The sequence below is a fragment of the Pleurodeles waltl genome, chromosome 1_2, assembly GCF_031143425.1.
Source record: "Pleurodeles waltl isolate 20211129_DDA chromosome 1_2, aPleWal1.hap1.20221129, whole genome shotgun sequence".
Classification (NCBI taxonomy): Eukaryota; Metazoa; Chordata; class Amphibia; order Caudata; family Salamandridae; genus Pleurodeles; species Pleurodeles waltl.
In genome coordinates this window covers 1,222,314,068-1,222,339,340 of record NC_090437.1, presented here as the reverse complement: position 1 = coordinate 1,222,339,340, position 25,273 = coordinate 1,222,314,068, and the positions used below count along the sequence as shown (strand labels likewise).

The window sequence follows — 25,273 nt, the reverse complement described above, 5'->3', positions numbered from 1 at the left end:
AAATATGAAGAAATGCAGCAATGATAAAGGAGCATATTTTTTGGAACGTTTCTCTTTTCTTTCTAATTTTAATGGAAATCATGATTTAATTTTTATAAAGTGGCAGGTTATCTATGAATGATCTATACTGTGAATGTGTGCATAAATCTCAGTCATCCGCACACAGATCACCCCCATGTGCAATACCCCTCCTAGTAAATGTAACAACAGTTAAAATACGTAACGGCAAAGCAGTAGGTCTTGCCATTTGGAATTATTAGCTTTGCCAATGCAGTTTGCCAATGCTCTGCAGCACTGGCAAACGAAAGACAAAATGACCCAACCACTTCTGCCAGTCCTATTATTCTATAGGTGTGTGCATGCGTCACCACAAATGCACACACCTGCAGAATGACACAGGCACAATTTTTATTTTTAATAATATTTTTATTATTTACTGATCAATGACGTGCCTGGGTGGCAACAGAGGAGCAGGTGGAGAAAACCAGCACACGGTGAGGAGAACAAGTACTCAAGCCTTGAATGCAAGATTACACAGCATGTACAAAATGAGACTTTATGCAATGATTTAGCTAAGAGAAGGTGTTTGGTATCTCAAAGCTAGATGTTAACACAAGTCACTATCTTGTTTCTGTAGGAACAAGGCCGTGCAGACAAGACAACTTTAGAAAACCTAGTGAGATACAAGGATAATCAAAAGGGACAGTCGTACATCCATTCTGAGAGTGGGAAAGCGCACATATACAGTAAAAAAAAAATAGCTCCTCATACGCATTTCCACAAGTGCTTAGGAATGAATTCATGACATTTTAGAAAAAAAAAAGTAATAAAGTTTCAGTTTTCTAGCATGCTATGATAACCACAAGCATTTTATCTTCCAATACAATTTGGGGCATACTTAAAAACTTTGCCTCCGTCAATATGCATGGTAAAACAAATATATAAAACTTTGCCTCGATCAATATGCATGGTAAAACAAATATATTAGCAGAGATGTTCCAGGTCTTTCACAAATTATTTACTCTCCTTAAATCATAAAGAGAAATATTATGGCTATAACTTTCATTTCTACATTGAACTGCTTAGTTACACAAGATGGCAAGCTCCACGTTATTCTCAAAAGACATCGGAAAGGGCTGAACCGACCCTAACAACTGAAAGAGAAGAAAAGAAACAGCGCCAAAAATAAAGTCTACTGCGAAACGAAGCAAATGAAAAAAATCCATTGCATGTTTGTTTGTCTGGAATTTTTATTTCTTTAAAATAATTCATACAAATGGTTACAGTCACAAACATGATTTTTAACCAAAATATTGCTAGCCTACTACATTACCAGGAGGGAGTCAATGTAGGCATTGAAATGCTGCTACTTTTACAGTAGGTTGGTGCCCTCTTTTTTGTTTTGTTTTTCGGCATACCACCAATAAAATACACTTCGACTGGTGACAGAAAAGCACGATGCTTGCTCATGTAGGAAATCTTTCACATCTTCCTTCACACTATATTTGTAATGTGGTCTTCATTTGGAAATAAAGAAATCCATGCCAAAAATGAGAAGATTTGATTTTTTCTGGTTTCTAAATTATTCTAAAAAAAATAATAATAATAAGACAAGCAGGTAGAAAAAACAATGCACTATGCGGCGTAGAAAGAAAAATGGGAAAATTTCATTGTCCTGAGAAATCTGCCAACCTCCTTGTTTCTGGGCATGTTTGAACATATAAAAGAAAGTTTTCTTCTAGTTTTCATTTCAAAACTGGTTTGCTGAATACCTCATTTGTGTGTTTTCTGTTGTCAGCTAAGCAAACAAACCATTTTAATGTTCTAAAAACTGTACACAGACAAGTACATTCATGATATAATTAACTACTAACTTCTCTTGCTTAACAAAGAACCCATAGGACACAGAAACAGTGACTCAGTCCACTGGACAGGGACAAACTACAATTTATACGGAGGAACATAGCTTCCGAATCTTCTTTTCATCAACCACACCTTTTCCTGTTATACTGTATATTTGGACCAGTTTCTAAAACAATTATGGTCTTTTAAAAGTTCATGGTTTTGCCTCTACTCAAAATCCAGATTTTGCTTTTTCCACGTAATCTCCGAAGTTGAAATCTCCAATGCTGGGAATGCTGTTTTGTGTTTCGTGGGCTACAATTGGTCACTCGGGTGGTCTCTGTCAGCCTCTGGTTTGACAGTTTGGCCGGGGGATGGAGCATGTGGCGGGTGGACCACGGGAGGGAGCCCGTGTGATAATGACATGGCGCTGGGAACTATTCCTTCTCCTGCTGAGGGGAGGCCTGCTGGAGCCACGTTTACAACACTGGGAGGGTACCTAATAGGGAGCAAAAGAAGAAGGTACGTTTAGGAGCAGTGCTAGTGGTTTTCTTTTCAGAGAAATGTACAGATATTCAGAAAGAATGAAATCTGGATTCTGTTCAATTGGGGCCTTTCTTGCCAGATGTACCTCCTTCTTTACTGATTACGTTAATGACTATACCATCCCTAACATCCAAGGCAACATGATGCTTTCTTACTATTGCACATCTTCCCTCCCTGCCCATTACCCCATTTCCTCAGGAAGCACACAACATTGGAAAGACTTGGTACTCCTTGCAAAAACAACTGTCCAAAATGTGTCAGTGTTTTAGACAATGATATGCCATGGTGAAACTTGAATGATATCTGATGGGATCATGCAAGTACACAGAATTTCTGCGAATTCAAGAATAAATATATGCCAGAGGTACGCCCCACAGACAAGTCTAACTGGAAACAGTTATGTTCTACATATTACCCCAATCATCCTATGTAAGAAGCTGAAATCTGAACCAATAATTAAATCACACATTTTCTGTTACAGTCTGCTGCACTATTTGTGAGTGGATTAAAATAAAAGAGGATGCACCACAGTGATCCAGCCACCAATGGAACACGGCGAGCGAGATACATTCCTACCATAGAGATGCATTCAACTTGGTGATTTATACACAGTATAAGAGGTATAGGAATGCTCGTGAAAGTCTAGCTCTCCAGGGATTCAATCCAGTTTTACAGCCAGTGTTCCATTTTGTACAGTCCAGTGTACATTAGAGAAGTGTAGCAAGGACTTGTGCAACACGGTTTCGTAGGTAACTAGACACATTTATAAAGAAATATAGCACAGCCTGTAAATAACTCATAGTGGTTCTCCCCACCTTGGATGCACGGTATTTCTTAGCATTTCTGCATCCATCTAATCCACAACCCTAAGGCTCACAGGTGCTTCACAGCTTTAGGAAACATACCACGCGGAACAATTAGGACGTCTATTTGTTCATTCATTATTTCTTCTTTTGCAGCATGCTGTTCAGTAGCTGTGCCACCACTATTTTTCCACACATGGTTATGTTTATCAGCAGTTTATCAATTAAAATATTTGATTTTCTACGCAATCGCCAATTATTCAAACTGATTAATGTCGGCGTTTTACACCTGGATGGATATTATATGCTGTATAATTAACAGCATCACCCCTCTTCAACACTCTTGCACCTCTAGTGCTTTTGTTTCTTTTTAGGATTTCCACTGTGCTCGCTGTTAAACTCACTCTTCTTCACCAATGATCTTTCACACACACGGGACATCCGTGCTACAGCTCTAATTCCTCCACTTTACTCATACTTCATCTGCAGTTGTCATTTGGGGATTTCTGTTCTAATCATTTAGGAGCTCCTCCTTAGGATGGTTTGTTTGGATACCTGCTTCCCTGGCACTCTTGTTAGCATCCTTTTGCTATCAATTAACTTCTTGGGCAACTACGTCTCTCTTTTCATTACTTGTGCAAACCCCAATTCTCTTTCTCTTTCATAAAACATATCAGAAGAGAGAGGGATTTATATAGGGTCTGCAAAGTCCATCCTCATAATGATCATCAAGTTCACAGGACCAAAGTCTGAAAATATAAGTATCTTAGGGTTCCGGTCTTCATATGCTAGCCGGTTAATTGCCTTTTACTGTCCATTTCTCGGGCCAGTTGATAGTTCTAAAATCCTACACGATGCTACTGCCATGCTATTATTAATCCTTTTTGTCTCATTTCTCGGGAATAAAGTAGTTGGTTTTGCCTTACCCTTGTGAAGTCGTGATCAATCAACAGCACAAGCCTTTGGCCTCTTACTTTACACTACCTCTGCCACCATACTATGAATAATGGCCAATTCATGACCAAATGTGCTGAAAATATCACTTAACTATTGTGTATATAAGACACCCACCCTCCCAATACCTCTAAACCAATGCACCTGTGTACAATCATACAATGAAAGAGGGACAAACATAAATGACAACTGTGGAGTGTTGGGAACCATCTAGTTACAATGTTTTTGAGGCACAGAGGAAGAAAATCAAAGTGCAAATTTTTTTCAACTGAAGCATATACAGAAGGTTAGCAGCTATCAACTAATGCTCAAATTAACAGTACCACAATTTGTAATTTAAGATTCCTGTTTTAATTGATTCTTGTGCCGCTGGTTGAATCCCAAGACGGCTTTGATTAGCAGGACTAAATAGTCCTACGTCGACAGCTTTAAATATCTGGGTATCCCTTCTTCCTGAACTTACATGGTCCTTGAACATTAGACCTCTGATGCAGAAACTCAACGATTACCTAACACGATGGCGGACTCTTCTCAACATCCTGAGATGCATAATGTTGTATAAAATGATGGTCCTGCCCCGGTTCCTATATACGTCTCAAAACATTCCAATCCCTCTATCTCAACCCTGGTTTACAGCCTTGGTCAAATCTGCCTCCATAATTACATGGATTATAAACTAGAAGTCATAAAGGGCACTTTCCCTTAAAGTCAACATAGTTTATGATGTGACAGGTGAACGATGAAGATTATCAAATGACAGGATTTGAGGGGAGCGTAAATGTTTCAAGAGAGACTTTCTGCACTAGTATAGAAATATGAAAACATAGTAAAAACAAACTCTTTAAACAGAACATACACGGAGTATATTAAACAAATTCACGAGTATCAGAAAGGACAATATTTTTTTTTTCTGATAACCTACCAATTCCTATACATTCACATACGATTTCAGAATTCAGAGCAAGCACAAACCTAATTCATTTAAATTATCATGGGGGTGTCCAACTTCTGGAGTTATAAACTGGGTCATTTAAAGCTAAGCAGCTCACAGATCCAGCGTTTCCATTATGGTTTGCGGTGGTGATAATTGCATTAAGCCTGGGGTAGTGACTCAGTTCATTAATGCATCCATTACATGGATCTGCATTTGATATCATAGGCACAGGTTAAAATCACAGTGGATCCATGAAACGTTGTATCTTTCCAAGGTTGACAAAATGAGCAACAGAGAGTTGGGTAAAAGTAAACCTACATTAACTGTCAACAGTGCCAGAAGAATCCTCAAGGTAAATGCACATTCTACCCACACACTTAAGTGTTTTTATGTTTGCATGTCTTTCATTATGCAGGAGTGTTGGGGTTGGGTCAGGTACACAAGGGTACACGGAACAAGATTACTTCTGTTCCAACTCTTGCTTGTTCTAGTGCCCCATGATCTAAGACTGATTCTTCCCAAAACCAGCCAGTTTTTTGGAGATGATCCTGACTGTGGATGACTGAGTTGTTCTATAATGTTTTAGTGACATGAAAATCTGAACCAGCCCTACAAATCTTTCAGTATGTGTGTCTGTGAATGGCATAACACATGAAAGATTCTGGGTTCCTCTTTGGGAGACTCAGAGCTGACTGGAGGTAGAGAATGCCTCTCTCTGAAAAAATGGCTGCTGCGCTGATTGGATAGATGCCCAAGTGCGGAATTAAGCTGGTGACCCTATATGTCAGAGGAGGCCACTGTGCGATCTGCTGCAACCATTACGTCTTTGCCCATGTGCAGACCAAGGGAAACTTACTGAAGCATTGGAGGAGTGCCAGGACACCCAGTCGCGGCTCCTGCAGAGACGCATGTGTGATACACAAGGCTGCTGCTGCAGCTGCGGTGCCTACAACAGAGGCGTTCTCAAAAATTATAGTTGGACAATCCTTTCTAGTGCAGGTAAGACTGAACTACATGCCAGAAGACCCCAAGGGTTTCAGCCTTTGAAAACTTTTGACTTTTCTAACAGAGTGGACTCCTTAGACTCAGATGGCTAGTGGGACCTAACCTGAATGTCACCTATAGTGAATGTGGAATAACCACTATCGCTAGTGAGAGAGAAGTGGGACTCAGGGGGCTGTGTTTATTGTTTGTGTATAATGTATTCTAAGAAAAGAAAGCATTTGACTGGACAATCATTATTGACAGTTGTGAGTTGTGAGCATGTGTTCAACCCCCTATGACTACCCCCCCCCCATAAGAGATACCTTGGACTGCTTGACTCACATTACCACTGAGAATCAAGTGAAGGGGTAACTGGCTGAGCTGTTTCTTGATTCACAGTAGGTTGGCTTCTGGGACATCAGGAGTAAAAGAGCACTATGGTTTGGCCCAGTAGCTCCTGCTTGCCCCGTGGCCCTCTGAAAGTGGTCCTCACAGCATGTGAAGTACTTTCTTAGCATTTGCCATATGACACAGGGACAGTGAGAAGACATCTGATGGACTGTTGCCCAGTCCTCTGAACCTCTTAGAAGGCAGTTACAAAGGGGTAGTTGTGCATGTGAGAAAAAGCTAATTATGTTAGTACCAAGACCAGTAAGGCTAACAATGCCCTCAGTGAACAAAAGCATTACTAAAACTGTGCTTAAATCCATGAGGTAATTCGATTCCTTTCTATTTCATAAGAAACCAAAATAAGCTGAGAGGTCAGAACCAGGTTACTGACAAGTGGTTCTCAAAGGTTCCAGCCCCCGAATTTCCACAAGTTAAAAGGGACACTATGACTGACAAGTTAATTTAAATATAAACTCTACAAGTTTTATATCATTTCAAGGCCTTGACGGCCCAAGACTTAAGTGTGATTAGTCACACTTGAGTTGTTTAATGGTGTTCAATAAAAAAAGTCTTCAAATATCAGTGAATGACTCAAATGCACTGATAGCTCAGATACTGTGGCAGAGTACTATCGTACCTCACTGAAGGATAAGTTACTTACCTGTAAATCCTAGTTCTCTTCCAGGGGTATCCTCATCAAAGTCATAAACATTGACTATTCCCGCCCTCGTGCGGGGACCCCGGAGCATACATAAAATACACACAAAGTATGAAATATGCACGAAAAATAGATATATATAGCATTTTTAGTAGACAAAATGTCATACTAAACTCATATATACGTGTGTATAACTGCAATGCAGACTATATTCATAAACAGGCTAAAATGCTTTATTTCTATGGATTTTTTATTTTTTTTAAACAGTCCTTTTCAAAATTACAATAAGAGAAAAACTTTCCAAAGCCCCATAGCTGGGCCCAGGGAAAGAAGAAGTAGCAACATTAGTGAAAAAAGAGAAAAAACTACATTGAAAACAATGGAGCATTATTAGCCAATAGGCTGCATGCAGGTTAACACAGGAGAACCATAAAATTCTGCCACCGTGCCCTTAAGACCCTGAGCACCTCCAGTATCCCACCATGCCTCAGGGGGGAAGGAGAGGTGACAGTTGGTTCACAGTTAGGTCAGTACTTTTTTACGGTGACAACTTGTCCAGCAGATTCAAAAGATAGTGTGTCCTGCATTTCTAGGAGACTTGCGTCCGAGGAGAAGGGTGGGTTGTTTATGACTTTGATGAGGATACCCCTGGAAGAGAACTAGGATTTACAGGTAAGTAACTTATCCTTCTCTTCCAGGGGATCCTCATCAATAGTCAAACATTGAATAGATTAGCAAGCCCATCCCTTAACTCTGCGGACTGTCTAATAGAAGTCCAGAAAGAAATATGTATTATGCAAACAAATTTCTCAGAGATGCTTGCCCAACTTGGGCGTCTGCTCTGGCATCTGAGTCCAAACAGTAATGCCTAGTAAATGTATGTACAGACTTCCATGTAGCAGCCTTACAAATTTCAGAGATTGGAACATTATTAAGGATTGCAGCCGTAGCCGCCTTTCCTCTTGTCGAATGAGCCTAAGGCCTAGCAAGTAGCTGTTTGTTAGCCAATTGATATGCAGTAACAATACATGAAACTATCCATCTAGATATGGTTCGTTTTGAGGCTGCCTCGCCTGTTCTCATATGACCGTAATTTACAAATAAGTGGTGAGATTGTCTAATTAGTTTGGTCTTATCCAAGTCAAATTTTTGCACTCTTTTCAAATCTAGGGAGTGCAAAGCTTTCTCCCCCGGAGTATCCGGATTGGGGAGAAAAGTTGGTAGTGAAATAGTCTGATTAATGTGAAAGTCTGACACCACCTTCGGTAAGAATGATGGATGAGTTCGTAGAACCACTCTATTTTCGTGGAAGACTGTGTATGGTTCTTTGGAGGACAAAGCCTGAATTTCACTGACCCTCCTCGCGTAAGTAATTCTACCAGAAAAGCCGTCTTCCACGTAAGGTGTTGCAAAGATGCTTTGTGGATAGGCTCGAAAGGAGGGCCCATGAGTTTTGATAGTACTATGTTTAGCTTCCATGGAGGGGAGGGTTTTCGAATGGGTGGAAAAACTTTTTTCAAACCTTCTAAGAAATCCTTGACTACTGACCTTGTAAAAAAGGATTCCTGAGAAGGTGACTTACGATAGGCTGTAATGGCAGATAAATGTACCTTAATAGATGACACTTGCAGACCCGATTTTGCCAAATGGAGTAGGTAAGACAGTATGACCTCCTCCTGAGCCAGTATAGGATTCTGACCTTGCTGACGACAGCATATGTAGAACCCCTTCCACTTGAACGCGTAAGAACGCCGAGTGGAAGGTCGTCTGGACTCCTTTAAGATGTTCATGCACTCCTGCGAGAGCCCTAGGTGCCCATACTGCAGGAATTCAGGAGCCATGCCGTCAAGCTCAGAGAGGGAGGTTGGGGTGAAGTATCCTGCCTCCCAGCCTGCAAAGGAGATCCGGTCTGCACGGCAGCCTCCTGTGAGGCTGTTCTGATAGGTTGAGGAGATCTGTGTACCAGAACTGACGAGGCCATTGCGGAGCTATGAGAATCTTTCTGGTGCTGGATTTGTAGAGTTTGTTTATAACCGCAGGTATGAGGGGAATCGTTGGAAAAGCGTAGATAAATATCCCTGACCAGTCGATCAACAGGGCCTTCCCTCGAGACCCCGAACGGTAAAACCTGGACGCAAAGTCAGGGCATTTCTTATTTTCCTCGTCTGCGAAGAAATCCAATTGAGGCCGACCCCATTGACCGAAGATGTCTTCGACGACCTTGTCGTGAAGAACCCAATCGTGGGCATCCTCGAGAGTTCTGCTCAGGAAGTCCGCCTCCACATTTTGTTGCCCTGGTAGGTGAACTGCTGTAAGAGACGTTCCCCTCGCTAAGAGCCAATGACAGATGGCCTGAGACTCCCGAGATAGGGGCAGGGATCTCGTTCCTCCTTGTCTGTTCAGATAATACATTGTCGTCGTATTGTCCGTTTGCACTAGAAGAGATTTCCCCTGAATCAATGGAGCAAAAGACTTGAGAGCCAGATGAACTGCTCTGAGCTCCAGCAGGTTGACATGGTACTCTCTTTCGTTGTCGGACCACCGGCCCTGAGCTTGAAGGGAACCCAGATGAGCTCCCCAACCCTGAAGCGACGCATCGGTTACCAGAGTGTCGGACGGGATTAGCTGGTGAAACGGAACTCCTACTGACAGGTGAGGTCTGTGCATCCACCATCGTAACGATTGTCGTGCTCCTATCGGAAGACGCATTCTGTCCTCCCAGCGGTCTGTGCTCTGGTTCCAGTTGTCTTCCAGCGCCTCTTGAAGAGGCCTCATATGTAGCCTGGCATTCGGGACAATGAAAATGCACAAGGCCATGGAGCCCAGTAGAGATGTCACCTGACGGGCCGTAGGTGCGTCGGACCTCATAAGGTCTTGACACTTTCTCTTTATTGATAATAGTCGTTCCTCCGAAGGATACACTCTTTCGAGCTCTGTATTCAGTATTGCTCCAAGGTAGTGGAGGTTTTGCGTTGGGATGAGGGTGGACTTTTGGTAGTTGACCTGTAGACCTAGAGATCTGAAAACACTGAGCACAATGTCCCGATGGCTTTTCGCCTGCTCCGGAGAGGAGGCTTTCAGTAGCCAGTCGTCTAGGTATGGGTAAATGAAGATTTTCTGCTTCCTTAGATGCGCCGCTACCGTTGCTATGCATTTTTAGAAAACGCGAGGGGCAGATTTTAGGCCGAATGGAAGCACCTTGAACTGATAGTGCTGGGAGGCTATCCGGAAGCGTAGGAATTTCCGAGGCTTGGGAATGATCGTGATATGAAAGTACACATCTTGCAGGTCTATGGAGCACATCCAGTCTCCTTGATGCAGCTGAGGGAAAATCTGGTGGAGAGCCAGCATCCTGAACTTTTGCTTTTTTATGTACTTGTTCAGTAGTCGTAAGTCCAGAATCGGTCTGAAAACTCCTTCTCGACCTTTTTTTGCTACCAGAAAGTAGCGGGAGTATACTTCTTTCACTCTGTGCGCAACTGGGACTTTTTCTATTGCTTTTTTCTGTAAAAAGGGCGTGAGCCTCCTTGCGTAATAGGCTCATGTGAGCCGGATTGCATTTGGTTGGTGGCAAGTGAGGAGGAGGTTGTCGGAAAAGAAGAGAGTGCCCATTCTCTACAATGTTCAGCACCCATTTGTCTTTTGTTATGCCACGCCACTCGTGAATGAACGCTGGGATACTTCCCCCCCACCGGAGTGGTGCACAGTGTTAAGGGAAGCGAGTCCTCATTGCTTTGCAGGAGCTTTGGGTGTGGACTGCTGAGGTCTGCTTGACCCTCGGTCTCTCATGGACTTACGAGATTGGAAGAGTGGACGCCCTTGCCTCTGTTGTGGCCTTTGGGACCAATGAGGGGCTTGAACCCTCTGCTGAAAAGGGCGCCTGTCGTAAGGTCTATACCTTCGCCTGAAGTCCTTTCTTTTCTCCAGGCCCACTGCCCTCATGGTGTCCACTTCTGCCTTCATACGCGCCACCTCCTCATCTGTGTGGGCTCCAAAAAGCGAGTTTCCGTTGAACGGAAGGTTTAGGATGCACTGCTGCGCTTCCTGCTTCAATCCTGTAAGTCTCAGCCAGGAAGACCTTCTCGCACAAACCCCATGTGCGTAACCATGTGCTGGTAAGTCTGCCCCATCTGCTGCTGCACTGATGACCTGATTGGAGATCAGACTCCCCTCCTGAAGGATCTCCTGAAAATCCTGCCTGTCCTCCCTAGGCAGCTTCTCTGTGAACCTGCTCAGCGAGTCCCAGAGTGATCGGTCGTATCTGCCTAGGAGTGCGGAAGCGCTGGAGACCTTCATCATGGAAGCCGCCGTGCAACACATCTTCCTCCCCAGAGAGTCCAAGTGCCTACTCTCCTTGTCTGGTGGAACCGTGGAGGATGATGCCACTGAGTGCGTATTCTGGGCTGCGGCCAATATGACTGAGTCCGGCGGTGGATCAGTCCTGAGAAACAAAGGATCTTGCTCAGGTTCCTTATATTTCTTTAAGATCCTAGCAGGATCTGATCTGAGGGTGGCTGGTGCTAAAAAGGTGTCCATGGTTGGTTGTAAAAGACCAGGCACCAGCGGTAGCAATTTCTTTGAAACCGCTCTATGTTGCAGGGTTTCAAAGATCACGGATGAGGCGGTTGAAGGATCCGGGACCTCTATATTCAGCTTTTGTGCTCCCCTGAGAAGCACCTCGTTAAAGGTTGTGATATCGTCTTCCAGATGGATACTCTAGCTGGTGGAGAATCCGTTAGGGTCGGGGAGTACTCTCTTACTGAGGACCCCGACGATGACCAAGAAGTTGACCTTCAGCGACGGCGTGACCGTGATCTACATCTTCTCTGGGAGCATGACCTGCTCCAAGATGTTGTAGCGGCGCGTCTAGGCCTAGTGGCCGACTGGCGAGACGCAGAACGAGCCCGTCCTGCCCACGCTGTTGGCGATGGTGTTCTCGGGAGAGAAGCCGAAGGTGAGTACATCCTCGAGTATTGCGAGTCTGGGGAGGCAGTCGTTCTATTAAGGCTCTCCAACCACCTTGGCGACAAGTTGATGGGCGAGACATGCCCAGACGATGCGGCTCTCGACCGCCCAGATGAGCCACTCCTTATGGAGACCACCGGAGATGTTGGAGTGGTCTTACCCGCAGGTGGTAGCCGACGCTCTTCTCCTTGTAAGACAGGCAAAACCTGCGTCGACAGTTGCAACGACGAAGGGAGTGACGTGGGTTGCTCTGGTCTCAACGCTGAGCGCCTCGATGGCGATCCCTTGACCGCGACCTGCTCGACGTTGTGTGCCTCGCCGTCGAGAGATGGGCCATCGACAGCGGATGTTTTTGCTCTTGCCGTTGAGGCGAATTCAATGTCGTCTTTCGTGCCGTCGAGGGGTGCGAGGCCTTCGACGGCGAATGGCCACGCTGGTGCTGGCTCGACGTCGATCGCTGGGTTGCCGTCGACGGAGATCTGCCCCTGTGGTGGCCATGTTCCTTCGACGTCGTATCCTTCGACGGTCGGGTCGTCGGCGATGTGACGGTGGCAGCGATGACGTCGACGGGGAACAAACAGGTACCTTCCTACCTGCTGACGTCGATCTAGCCTGTCTCTCCTGAGAATGGCTTGTTGGCTACCTGGGAAGCGAAGAGGACGATGTCTTCTGCCTCTCATGAAGACCATGAAGTCTGATCTTCTCCCTGTCCTTCAGAGTACTTTTTGACATGTTCTTGCAGTGTCCGCAAGTGTCAGGGCAGTGACTCTGAGGCAAACACACAATGCAGAGAGTGTGTGGATCTGACTGGGCCTTCTTCCCACAGGAAGGGCACTTCACAAAAAGAGAAGGCATTTTTTAGTCAGAAAAAAGTCTCTTGACTCAGACAAAGGTGTAAAATATCGAGTGAAAACAGAAAAAACGCTGTTTTTAAGTATTTTCCTGAGAAAAACTCAGAAAAACAGAGCTCAATGCTCCAGGATCCTCTCAGAAGAAGCCGGAAAAAAGAACTGACCTAACTGTGAACCAACTGTCACCTCTCCTTCACCCCTGAGGCATGGGTGGATATTGGAGGTGCTCAGGGTCTTATAGGCACGGTGCCAGAATTTTATGGTTCTCCTGTGTTAACCTGCATGCAGCCTATTGGCTAATAATGCTCCATTGTTTTCAATGTAGTATTTTTCTCTTTTTTCACTAATGTTGCTACTGCTTCTTTCCCTGGGCCCAGCTATGGGGCTTTGGAAAGTTTTTCTCTTATTGTAATTTTGAAAAGGACTGTTTAAAAATAAACTCCATAGAAATAAAGCATTTTAGCCTGTTTATGAATATAGTCTGCATTGCTGTTATACACACGTATATATGAGTTTAGAAAATGTGTCTACTAAAAATGCTATATATATATATATATATATTTATTTATTTTTTCGTGCATATTTCATACTTTTATATGTGTGTGTTTTATGTATGCTCCGGTGTCCCCGCACGAGGGCGGGAATATTCAATGTTTATGACTATTATTGAGGATCCCCTGGAAGAGAATGACCATAATCAAGATCAATGAACATAACCCAGTATTTTCAGTCATCTAATGGATATTAAAATGGTCCCAAGGTCTTCCTGCGTGGGATGGATATACCCAGACACAGGTCCTGTGCCTCTGCAACCAAGCTGCACCAGACTAATGAGGCCCAACTAGGCTGAAACTGGTCTTGCTTTGCTTGTGTTTCACTTCAGAAAGGACATGGCGTGGCAGTTCGGGCTGGACTTTGGATAGCCTCTGGTCTAGTATGGCACAAGATGGAGGGTGGATACAGTTTCCACAGACAGTGAAAATGTATTGACTGCATTTGTGTGACTGGAGGACAGAGAATGAGACACTGGAGTGAAGTTGGATGGAGAGTGGGCTAACTTTAGATATTAACTGAGTTCCTTGTTAGCAGAGAGCTGATGATTACTTTTTCCATACCACTGCCCATTAATGGATGGTAGGGATGAAGGTTGGGGTTTCTGTGTTTACGGTAAGAAAGTGTCACGGCAAGGTCTGCACGTTGGTCTGTCACGGAGTACTGCTTCAGGAACCCTGGTGACAGACATCTCACTGTATCTTGGTTCTGTACCCTTCTGCTTGGAGCCTTCACCATTGCTACCTGCTTGAGCAATGGCTGTGTTGTGTGAACAGCCAGAAAATTACATTTGAAAGAGAATCATCTTACACATATTAGGAAATCTTTTTGACACCAATCCACATGCCCTGCCTGGAAACTGCATAAATGTGGGATCCAAACCACCCACTTTGTTTAAGTTCCACGTTCTTCATGACCAAGAAAGGAAATGCTCTGCAGAGCATCCTAAAGGACTGGTTTGTGACCAGGACCGGTGCTTTCATGAGAGTCTCTCTCAGAGGTGAGGGAAGTTTGTACTTTCTGCTGGAGGAGCAGTGGGTGAGCTTAGAGCTTCAGAAGCTGCATGGATGCTGAGAAAAGGGAGTTGTGTGCGTGGCCCTACAGGAGGAGAGTTTTGTGGAGGAGAAAGCCCAGCATACTATGCATGGGGATAAAGACAGTGAAAGGAAGCAAATATTAAGGTGCAAAGCCAAGAGTTATCCATTGTGGATGGGACACCCAGTGTCACTGAGCAGTTCTTGAACTGCACCAAGACTTGAATTTGCCAAATAATGTATGTGATCAGCAGCCAGAGACTTCTGCTACTTCTAGCACTGTCTGAATTCACTGTCGCCACTTAGATGAAAGCTCTGATGTGATATGACCTGATGCACTTATCTCTCCCAGAAATCAAGTTCTAAGTAAGGTCATACTTATGACTTATGTAGCCCATGAGCTGGCACTGCAGGAGTGGGTCTACTGCATGAACCTGTTTTGCACCATCAGAAATGCAATGGCAGAATGCAGGTAGCCATGGGGCCAAAACTGTGAGTAGAACTGTGCGTAGAATGAAAAACTGAGGCCTCTACTGTGTGAATGTGAAGTGGTGAAAGCAAACTGAACTGTTGTGTGCATCTATGCTCTGGAGAGTATTCTGACTAACTGCACCCGTGCTTTATCAGTGCCTTGTCCTGTTATGCTGTATGATTAAAGCTCTTTCTTTTTTACCCAAAATATAAGGACTGGGTTGAACAATATGTTATTGTTGTGTCTGTTGGTTTACTGTTGAGTCGTGAGCTCTCATCCTCCACCCTCCCCCCCCAAACTACCTTCCTGAAAAGATTTTGAACACTTGTGCCCACTACCCTGAGAGTCCAGTGCAGGCAGGGTGTACTAGGCCCAATTAGCAAAGCCATAGCAGGATGGACACCATTGACAAACTACTTCTACATTCACTTTTAAGGCCATGCAGACCCTGTATGCCCAGTGGCCCACCAAATGGGGTCTGACAGCACCCAACCGTTAATGTTGTTCTCACACATGCTAAGCCATTATACAAGCACTCACTGCCACTGTATCAGAAAGATGGTGGGCAGACTGGCCACGGCAACTGCATTTATACTGATAGGCTTATTACAAACCTGTAGGTAATCCATGAGGCTGTATGGACTCTTGCTTTACTTCAAACATTGAGCACCCTACTATTGGCTTCTCTGGGGCTTAAGAGTAGGCAAGGGCTTCTGTACACCCTCCTCTCTTCAGCCCATTTGCCTCCTCCCCCCAGTAAAACTTTTAATTGCAAGATGGTTTAAGCCCTACAGGGCAGAACCCAAATGAGTACATGTCAGTGTGGCAACAGCTACACTATCACAAACACAATGAAAGCGTTCCATATAACTGAGTAACAGCAGATGCACAGCATGGCATAATTAGTAATGTTACAATTGATTCAAAGTGCCACTGGCGTATTTGACCATCAGCTGTGGCTTAACCAAACACATAGCTCAAATGACATAATTTAGCAGGGCAGGCAAGACATGGCAGAACCATGGGTTTAACCAAGAGGTAGAAAAGGCATAGTTAAGCAGAAGTACCACCTGTATAATTCAGAAGCAGCATCAAGGACCTGATTAAGCAGGGTCATTGCTAGCATTAACGAGCAATGTCTAAGGCATAATTGACTACCAGCACCTGGATATAGATTAACAGTAACACTGACAGACTGAGTGGCAGTGCAAGTTTAATTAAGCAGGTTCACAATCAACTGAGCAAGAACACTGGCATAATTGTACAAGAGAGGCTTAAGCAAAATGAGCAGCAACAAGGACAAATAAGTAAAACCGGTATTTGGAAGGGAAAAACAGGCATAACTGAGATGTAGAACCAGCACATTTGACTAGTACATCCTGCATATTAGGCAAATACCATAGGAATAAGTGAGCAGTAGGACCTCGGATAAGACTGAACAACAGTACCACTAAAGTAACGAAACAGCAGCACACCGGCATACCGTTAGTGAGTTGCAGCACCACTGGAGTAACAAAGCAGCAGCATATCAGCTTAAATTAACTGAGTTACAGCACCACCAGGACCATAGCTACATGAGTAACTGAGCTACAGCATCATGTGATAACTGAGAGGCAGAACTTCAGCATCCAGTAACTAAATTACAGCATCACAGGGTTAAGTGCAGAGTTACAACATTACTGGCTTAAAAGCGCACCAACACCAATAGTGTAAGTAAGCAGCAAAACTGACATAAGTGTGTGGTGCTCTGATGTTATTAGCAGTACCCTACACTTATAACATGTATGTACTGGCTGGATCCTTGGATATGCTACTAGCACTCCGGCTTGTAACTGCAGTAATCTTGTTTCAAGCAAAATAATATTATAGGGAGTACACTGGCAGGGAATTCTGATGAGCAAAATATCTCTTGCCACATTATTTCTTCTGGGACTCGATTTGTGTCAGTGATTATTTGAAGAACAGCATAATATGTAATGGTGTTTTCTAAAAGAAGTGTGTATGCCCAAGCTTTGAAACCTGAGTAGAGGAAGAAAGTAAACGTAAAGCATGAATGTTTCACTGTAAACTCACTCCATGAAAAGTATTTTAGCACGATTGTGAATGCTAGCACACACCTGAACCAACACACAAAGTGCAAAGGTGGCCGAGCTCTGGCTTGATTCAAGGAAAAAAAAATAACGAGGAAAAAAGCGCAAAGGAGTGACCAGCGCTGGTCTCACCATAGAGCATTTTTTATGGCTGATGGGCAACATGGAGAACAAGAGATGGGGAAAAAAAAGGATATGCATGTGAATCACAGAGCGAGGAGTGGATGTACACTAATAAAACAAAACTAATTAAACACTTCACCGGCCTTGCGCTGCGATCGAGGGCCAAGAAACCCCACTAGACACCAGGGATTTCACTTGGGGGGGGGGGGGGGGGGTGACTGGGGAGGGGCATATATATATATTTTTTTTTTTTTAAATGGTAGGGTAGGTATATATAGATCACTTTTGTCAATGCATGTGTGGTTTCCCTGGGGGCTGCTATCGCCCCCAAGGAAAGCCGGACCCACGTATAAAAGTGATCTAGTTGTCTTGCAGTTGCAGCTTGCGTCTTCAAAGCAATGCACATACTTCACCTGACACGTTTCAACTGTAGCTTTTAGGCAGCAATAAAAAAAAGTCAAGTAAGTCTTGTGATTAGGTGCTAAAGACTGTGACAATTGGTGTGACAAGGTGTTTGAGCGTCTTGAAAGAACGTGCTGATAGAGGGAAAAAGCAAAAGTAAGGTGACCTCTCCTGTTGCACGTATTACACAACCACACACACCAGCAATTTTGTGACTGTCTACGTAGGCTAGTGTTTTAGAGCAACAGTTTAGCCAGTAGCAGAGATGGCATCTCTTTGGATGACTGCTGCTCAAGCCCTCACTCGGGTTATAGAGGACAGCTCTGACATAGGATCAGAGACTGAGACAGCAGATACTGAGACAGCATCTGAGGGATAAGACAATGGCAATTTTTAGTCTGAAGAGTCATTCGATAACTCCTCTTCCAGTAATTATGAGGGAGGGGATGAGGACAGTGCTGCTGTCCCTTCGCAAGCACAGTCTGTGCAACAGGACAATAGCGTGTTAGCCCAACCCAGAGAGCAGGTGCATGCAGCGGCAAGCACAGAGAGAGAGTGTTCTCTTGGGAGCTCCCCAATTTAGTTCAGCCCCAATTTCCACCGCCCAAATCGTATTGTGGAGACATCAAAATTATCTATCACAAAACAAAATGGTTTTGTAAGGCAGGCACCTGTGTTGTTGGTCCTGGGCTCGGCGGCCTTATAGGGAAACATACTAAACCCAAACATTTCTGGAAACTAGACATGCGGGGGAGTCCACAGAGGTGTGACTTGTGTGGATTTCCCAAAGTTTTCTTACCCAGAGCAAAGCTGAAATGTTGAATAAAAACTATATTTGTTCTTGCATTTCTGTCACACAAACTACAGGAATATGCTGGGATCCACACAATTCCTACCACCCAGTGTTTCCCCACCTGCCCTGATAAAAACACTACCCCACTTTAGTGCCTGTACCTAGTGCCTGCGTCAGGAATGGATCACCCTAGGGTCAACAATTGCACTCATGTAAGGAACACCATTGACCGTTGTGTGATCTTTTCCCTTCGCGGGCACTAGGCCTACCCACACAAGTGAGGTACCATTTTTATAAGGAGACTTGGAGGAATGCTGGGTGGAAGGAAATTTGTGGCTCCTCTCAGATGCCAGAACTTTCTATCACCGAAATGTGAGGAAAACGTGTTTTTTGGCCAAATATTGAGGTTTGCAAAGGATTCTGGGTAACAGAACCTGGTGAGAGCCCCACAAGTCACCCCATCTTGGATTTCCCTAGGTGTCTAGTTTTCAAAAATGTGCAGGTTTGGTAGGTTTCCCTAGGTGCCGGCTGAGCTAAAGGCCAAAATGCAACAAACAGGTCTGTTTTCTTTGGGAGAATGTGATGTGTCCGCGTTGTGTTTTGGGGCATTTCTGTCGCTGGCGCTAGGCCTATCCTACACAAGTGAGGTACCATTTGTATCGGGAGACTAGGGGGAACGCTGGGTGGAAGGAAATTTGTGGCTTCTCTCTGATTCCAGAACTTTCTGTCACCAAAATGTGAGGAAAAAGTGTTTTTTTGGCCTCATTTTGAGGTTTGCAAAGGATTCTGGGTAACAGAACCTGGTGAGAGCCCCACAAGTCACCCCATCGTGGATTCCCCTAGGTGTCTAGTTTTAAGAAATATGCAGGTTTGGGAGGTTTCTCTAGGTGCCGGCTGAGCTAAAGGCCAAAATCTACAGCTAGGCACTTTTAAAAAAACATGTCAGATTTCAATTTAAAAATGTGATGTGTCCATGTTGCGTTTCCTGTGGCGAGCAATAGGTACGCAAATGAGGTACCATTTTTATCGGGAGACTTGGGCGAACACAGAATAGCAAAACAAGTGTTATTGCCCCTGGTCTTTCTCTACATTTTTTCCTTCCAAATGTAAGACAGTGTGTAAAAAAGACGTCTATTTGAGAAATTGCCTGTAATTCACATACTACGGCACCCCACAATTCAGAGATGTTCAAATAACCACTGCTTCTCAACACCTTATCTTATACCCATTTTGGAAATATGAAAGTTTTCTTGATACCTATTTTTCACTCTTTATATTTCAGCAAACAAATTGCTGTATACCCGGTATAGAATGAAAACCCATTGCAAGGTGCAGCTCATTTATTGGCTCTGCGTACCTAGGGATCTTGATGAACCTACAAGCCCTATATATCCACGCAACCAGAAGAGTCCAGCAAACGTAACGTTATATTGTTTTTTAAAATCTGACATTGCAAGAAAAAGGTACAGAGTAAAACGTGGAGAAAAGTGGCTGTTTATTTCACCTCAATTTCAATATATTTTTTTTTTTTTACTTCAACTGTTATTTTCTGCAGGAAAACCTTGTAGGATCTACACAAATGACCCCTTGCTGAATTCAGAATTTTGTCTACTTTACAGAAATGTTTAGCTGTCGGGGATCCAGCATTGGTTTCACACCCATTCCTGTCACTAACTGGAAGGAGGCTGAAAGCACAAAAAATAGTAAAAATGGGGTATGTCCCAGTAAAATGCCTAAATTGTGTTGAAAAATGTGTTTTTCTGATTCAAGTCTGCCTGTTCCTGAATGCTGGGAAGATGGCAATTTTAGCATTGCAAACCCTCTGTTGATGCCATTTTCAGGGGGGAAAAACACAAGCCTTCTTCAGCAGCCCTTTTTCCCATTTTTTTAATTTTTTAATGAAAAACGAAATTTTTGCTATATTTTGGCTAATTTTTTGGTCTCCTCCAGGGGTACCCACAAACTATGGGTATCTTTAGAATCCCTAGGATGTTGGGAAAAAAGGACGCAAATTTGGCATGGATAGCTTATGTGGACAAAAAGTTATGAAGGCCTAAGCGCGAACTTCCCCAATTAGCCATAAAAGGGCTCAGCACTAGGGTGGGATGGGGAGAAGAGAGGCCGAGCAGCTAAAGAGGTTAAAGAAGAATGATAACTGCCAACTAATGGTAATAATGGTAGGGCTTCAAGCCACTTACAGTAAACAATACCCCTCCCAGCAAACAGCACATGCAAGACCTAAAAACGATGGACTAGGATACAGCCCATATAATTATCAGTGGCTGATATTAACATGCGCATTCCACTCATCACTTTTTTGTAACTGAGGATCGTGTATTCTGCAATCCAACGAGAGCTACTGTTTAAAAAAATCTAACGGTAAGGAATGGAAGAAACGCTTTTAGGAATAAAAATAGCATTTGGGCAAATGGAAATTATTTTCACAGAAAATGAATGATGAAGGGAAAATTAGAGCATGAAAAAGTGGCATTAACAATGCTGCAATTTCAGACTACATTGTTTGACGTGGAATTCCAGAAAAAAATATGTATTTGTTGAACGCACACCTATGTAAAAGTTTGTTTATTATTTTCTGTTATTGATGTTCAATCAGGAATTTGTAAAGCGCACTGCTCACCCGTGAGGGTCTCAAGGTGCTGATATGGGGAGGGGGGGAAGGTGCTGCTGCTGCTCGAACAGCCAGGTCTTGAAAAGTTTCCTGAAGGTAAGGAGGTCTTTGGTCTGGCGCAAGTGGGTGGGAAGGGTGTTCCACATTTTGGAGAATGATCTATCGCCGGTTGCAGTTCTGTGGACGCGTGTGAGGGTTCCGAGGGCGAGGTCGGCGGAGCTGAGATGCCGGGTCGGGGTGTAATCGATGTGTCGTGTATTAATGTTAGTAACAACTATTTGTGTTTGAAATATGAAACAATATTAAACACAAAGTGGGAGAGCTTTTTCGGGAGTTTAAGAAAAGCAATTCTCTCAATCATTTGAGTTAGATGCTATCTACTGTTATTTATTTTCTCATTCTTACAAGCGCACCCAATTAGAAACGCTCAGTAAGCAGTGCAATATTACAACCAGACATGCACTACTGAACCTCTCTACAAGGAAGGAGAAACATAGAGAATGAAAAGTAAAGATAACCATACAAGACTGAGATTAGGAGTATTAGCAATTCATCAAACACTGAAAAGGTTTGGTTGGGATGCATTCAAAAACACTATTGCAGTGTTCTGCACAAGAATGAATCCAACCACAGTCAGACGCAAATACATTTCTTCAATTCCAAATGGCTCCTTTAGGAGCACGGTCTCACTCCTCGCCACCTCAATGGGTCCTTTTGTCTCACACCCGGTCATCATAACGTTTCTGTTGAAACAAAATCTGGTCTAAAGCTATGAAGCGTCTCACCCTTTTGGACTCGTGGGACTGGGGATCTCTGGTGTGTTCAAATGTTGAGCGGCGCAGAGCTAGATGGAGTCTTTTGATTTTGGGAAGCTCTGGAGAATGTCATTGTGGGGAAGCGGCAACGCTCGAGTGAGGTACCTTGGCTTCGGAGATCCAGTGTTTGAGCCCTGCCTCTAAACTTCAGATTATCTGTATTTCTGTGTTTATCTATGAATGGAAGCAGTGGCTGGCATTTGTTAACTGTTTGTTAAGTGCTGGTACAAGACTTTAGTGCCAAACTTCTGCGTCTTCACAAGAACCTTAAAACCCAAAGGCCCCCAAGCAGTATATACTGAGAGAAGGTATTAGCCCAGAAGGAAAATATTTGTAAAATTAGTATGTAAACAACAGTGATTGCCAAGGAAATCTCATTCCCTTTCAGTGGTTTATTTAATAAATGTACTGCGTCAATGAGGACTGCTGTGACGCTCTCCTCAGGTGCAGTGGATTAGCACTGCACCTGATTTACGTGTGGCCCAGATCCTTACCTGTACGCGGCACCGTTCAGCTCCTGATGAACGACCCCCGGATCCATGCTGGCCCAGTGTGTAGTTGTGGGCAAGTGGTCTTTGTTAACACAGTTCTTCAGGCTGTCTGGAATGCGACCTGAAGATCAATACAAAGCATCGAGTTTATAGCATGCCTAGTTGTGAATTAATACACCCCAACGCATTAATCAATTTACTAACTGACACATGACTCCTAAAATATAGATCATTTGTCGTTAAACCCCCCACACAACTATTTTGTAAGAATTCTAAATCTCTAACATGAAAAACAAATTATACAGCTGTTCAAAACAGATTCACGTATGGGGAGACCTCAATGAGTGCATGATTGGTTATTTTATCTAATCTATCATAAGGAAAGGAAGTGACGTGGTGTAAACACTTTTAATGTGATGCAGTATTAGTTCCTGTCAGGGAACAACACAATACAAAATGCAATTTTTGTACTAATACATACAACATCAGCTGCACCGGAAATGGCGCTCTCCTTCTATATAAAGTTCCGATTAGAGACATTTCCAAGCAGAGTCGGCCTTTCAGAATGGGATGCGCTCCTGCAGCAGTTCCGTAGCTGCATGCTTGGGGTAGAGGCGACGCTGCACTTTATGCTCTTGGACAGGACGCCACTGCACTCTCCTTCATGTGTCAGTGCAGGGTGTGAGACGCTGTGCTGCTGCTTTGTCCCCTTGTTACAGGCCCGATGACAAATAATAGTTTTCTGAGTTGCCACCTATATAGATGGTCCGCATGGCTTGTGGTAAGGATAGAATCGTCATGGATTTTCGATTTTAAGATTGAATGCTAGTTCTTTTTTTGAACCTTTATATCATGTTTTTAATTAACTGTTATACAGCTACTGGAACTGTATACTTTAATTCGTGCACACCACCCAATTGTTATAAAATGTCATACAGTGTTATTTGTTATGCCATGGCCACAGCAGAACACAAACTTTGCAACTGAACTAATATGTATGTATTCTCTGGACCGTGCTCCTCCTGGCCGTAAACATTCATAATCCTATTGCCTCAATGCTTCGGGTGTAGGCTCCTCCTTTCAGGAGCAGTGCTGTGACTGAGAATGAATCATGCCTGCATGCTTGGCGAGGCGCATCTGCAGCTGGTCTGCTTGAAGTGGGAGCTGCAGAAAGTTACTGACACTATGTCTGACGAGGGTCTGGGGCTTGCAATATGGTAAGCTAGACCTGGTAACATTTTGCGGCTGGCCTCCCAGATGTTTGGCCACACCGTAGGGTGTGAAGCCGCGGGGTCTTCACTTGAAGTCTGCCCAGTGTCTACCTCTCAGACCTGGGGATTAAAAGGGCTGGAAAAGGCAGCATTAGGTGAACAGGAGACACTGACAGATTGCTCCCCGAGGAGGTCTATGCCCCCACGACCATCCAAGGATGGATGCTTGACCAGATACAGCAGAGCAGTAGCAGCTGGTTATTGGATATCTGCCTTTAACAATTAACTGCCACGTTTGGCCTGTAGTTGTGATACATCAGGTTATGGGAATTTTTCCACAAGGATCAGGGATCCCACCCCGTATCACGTCTTGGTGGGAGGTTTGGAGAGTTAACCTTTTGAAGGTTAGCAGTTCAGGAATGGGTCTTGTGACCTTTCAACTTAACCCATGTGAAAGTGAAGTGTGCGGCGCGTTGCTCTGCGTGGTGGTTCGGCTCTAGAGGCCCTCAACCTGACCCAAGCCAGATATTGTACGCTTAGAGCAACTTAGGTTCCGATACAGTAAGCGTTTCTGTACACTTCTAATGATTAAGTGTGGTTATTTCGATGTTATTTTAGTCAAATACGTCAAATTGTTTTGGGGGGATAAAGTCTAAATGCCTAGTTATTCTGAGGTCTTGGAGGGCGAATGTTGATTTTTTTTGTAGCTTTATTTGAAATCTTTAGCGTCTAGAAAGTACTGTTTTCTTGTATTCACTTTGTCCCAGGTCTCACATTCTCCCTATCCCTGGTCTCTGTGTTTAATTTCCCTCACACAACCTTTATTTTGAGGACTATGGTACGTTCCTAAAACCCAAGTTGAAGTCCTTCATTCTTTAGCATCTTGTTTTGCTGCATTGCGAGTTCGAAGACTTAGAACTCGGGTCCCAGAACTGTCACACATAAGGCTGAACTCCACCGCACCTTGGAGAGGAGAATGTTAACAGCTGCCATTCAGCACTCTCGTGCCTTTTCTCAGTGGTGTAGAGACAACCTAAATGTGACTGCAAAATAGAGTGTAAGTGTACTTCATGCTGAGACAAACAGTGGGCACTGAAAACCTGCAGGCACGCAGGACAAATGAGATACCGCATAGTCAATTTCACCTCAGGAGCAAGGCCTACTGAATAAAACAGTCTTACTTATTTCCTAGGTCCCTTTGTTTGAGGCTGGTAAAACCACAACATACATTTAAAATGCATCTAGATTTCCTTACTAGTGGTCTCACTTTTATTTACATTTATTTTATTGCATTCTGCATCTTTTTGTACATTACATTTCAACAGTGTAGGCAATGTTTGACTGTGTTCACTGGGATCCTGCTAATCAGGACCCCAGTGATTATGCTCTCTCCCTTCTAACTTGGTAACTGTACCTTCTTCTCCCTACATTTGGCATACTGGTGCCCCCATGTAAGTCCCTGGTATATGTTACACAGGACCCAGGGCCCTGGGGCACCAGGGGATCCCCATGGGCTGCAACATGCATTATGCCACCCATGGGGAGTCTAAAGTGTTTTGCTGGCCTGCCATTGCAACCTGCGTGAAAGGGTGCATGCATCCTTTTCACCATAGGTCACTGCACCAGGACACTATAAGTCACCCCTATGGCAGGTCTCCTAGCCCAGAGGACAGGCTGCATGTTCCTGTGTGTGAGGTGATGGAGCGTAGCTCTTATAATCAAAATTAACATGAA

At 43.9% G+C, this 25,273-nt stretch overlaps 1 protein-coding gene across 11 annotated transcripts in view; it reads right to left on the bottom strand.

The window, feature by feature from the left end:
- Positions 1–1,232: 1,232 nt before the first annotated feature.
- Positions 1,233–25,273, bottom strand: part of CTBP1 (C-terminal binding protein 1) — a 1,451,962-nt gene continuing 1,427,921 nt past the window's right edge. For all 11 annotated transcript variants that reach the window (XM_069204084.1, XM_069204092.1, XM_069204101.1 and 8 more), the window contains 2 exons: positions 22,332–22,449; positions 1,233–2,341 (listed from right to left, as the gene is read on the bottom strand). In XM_069204084.1, coding sequence (XP_069060185.1) covers positions 2,158–2,341; positions 22,332–22,449 — 302 coding nt within the window. In that variant the 3' untranslated portion in view covers positions 1,233–2,157. The remainder of the gene's footprint in view (positions 2,342–22,331; positions 22,450–25,273) is intronic.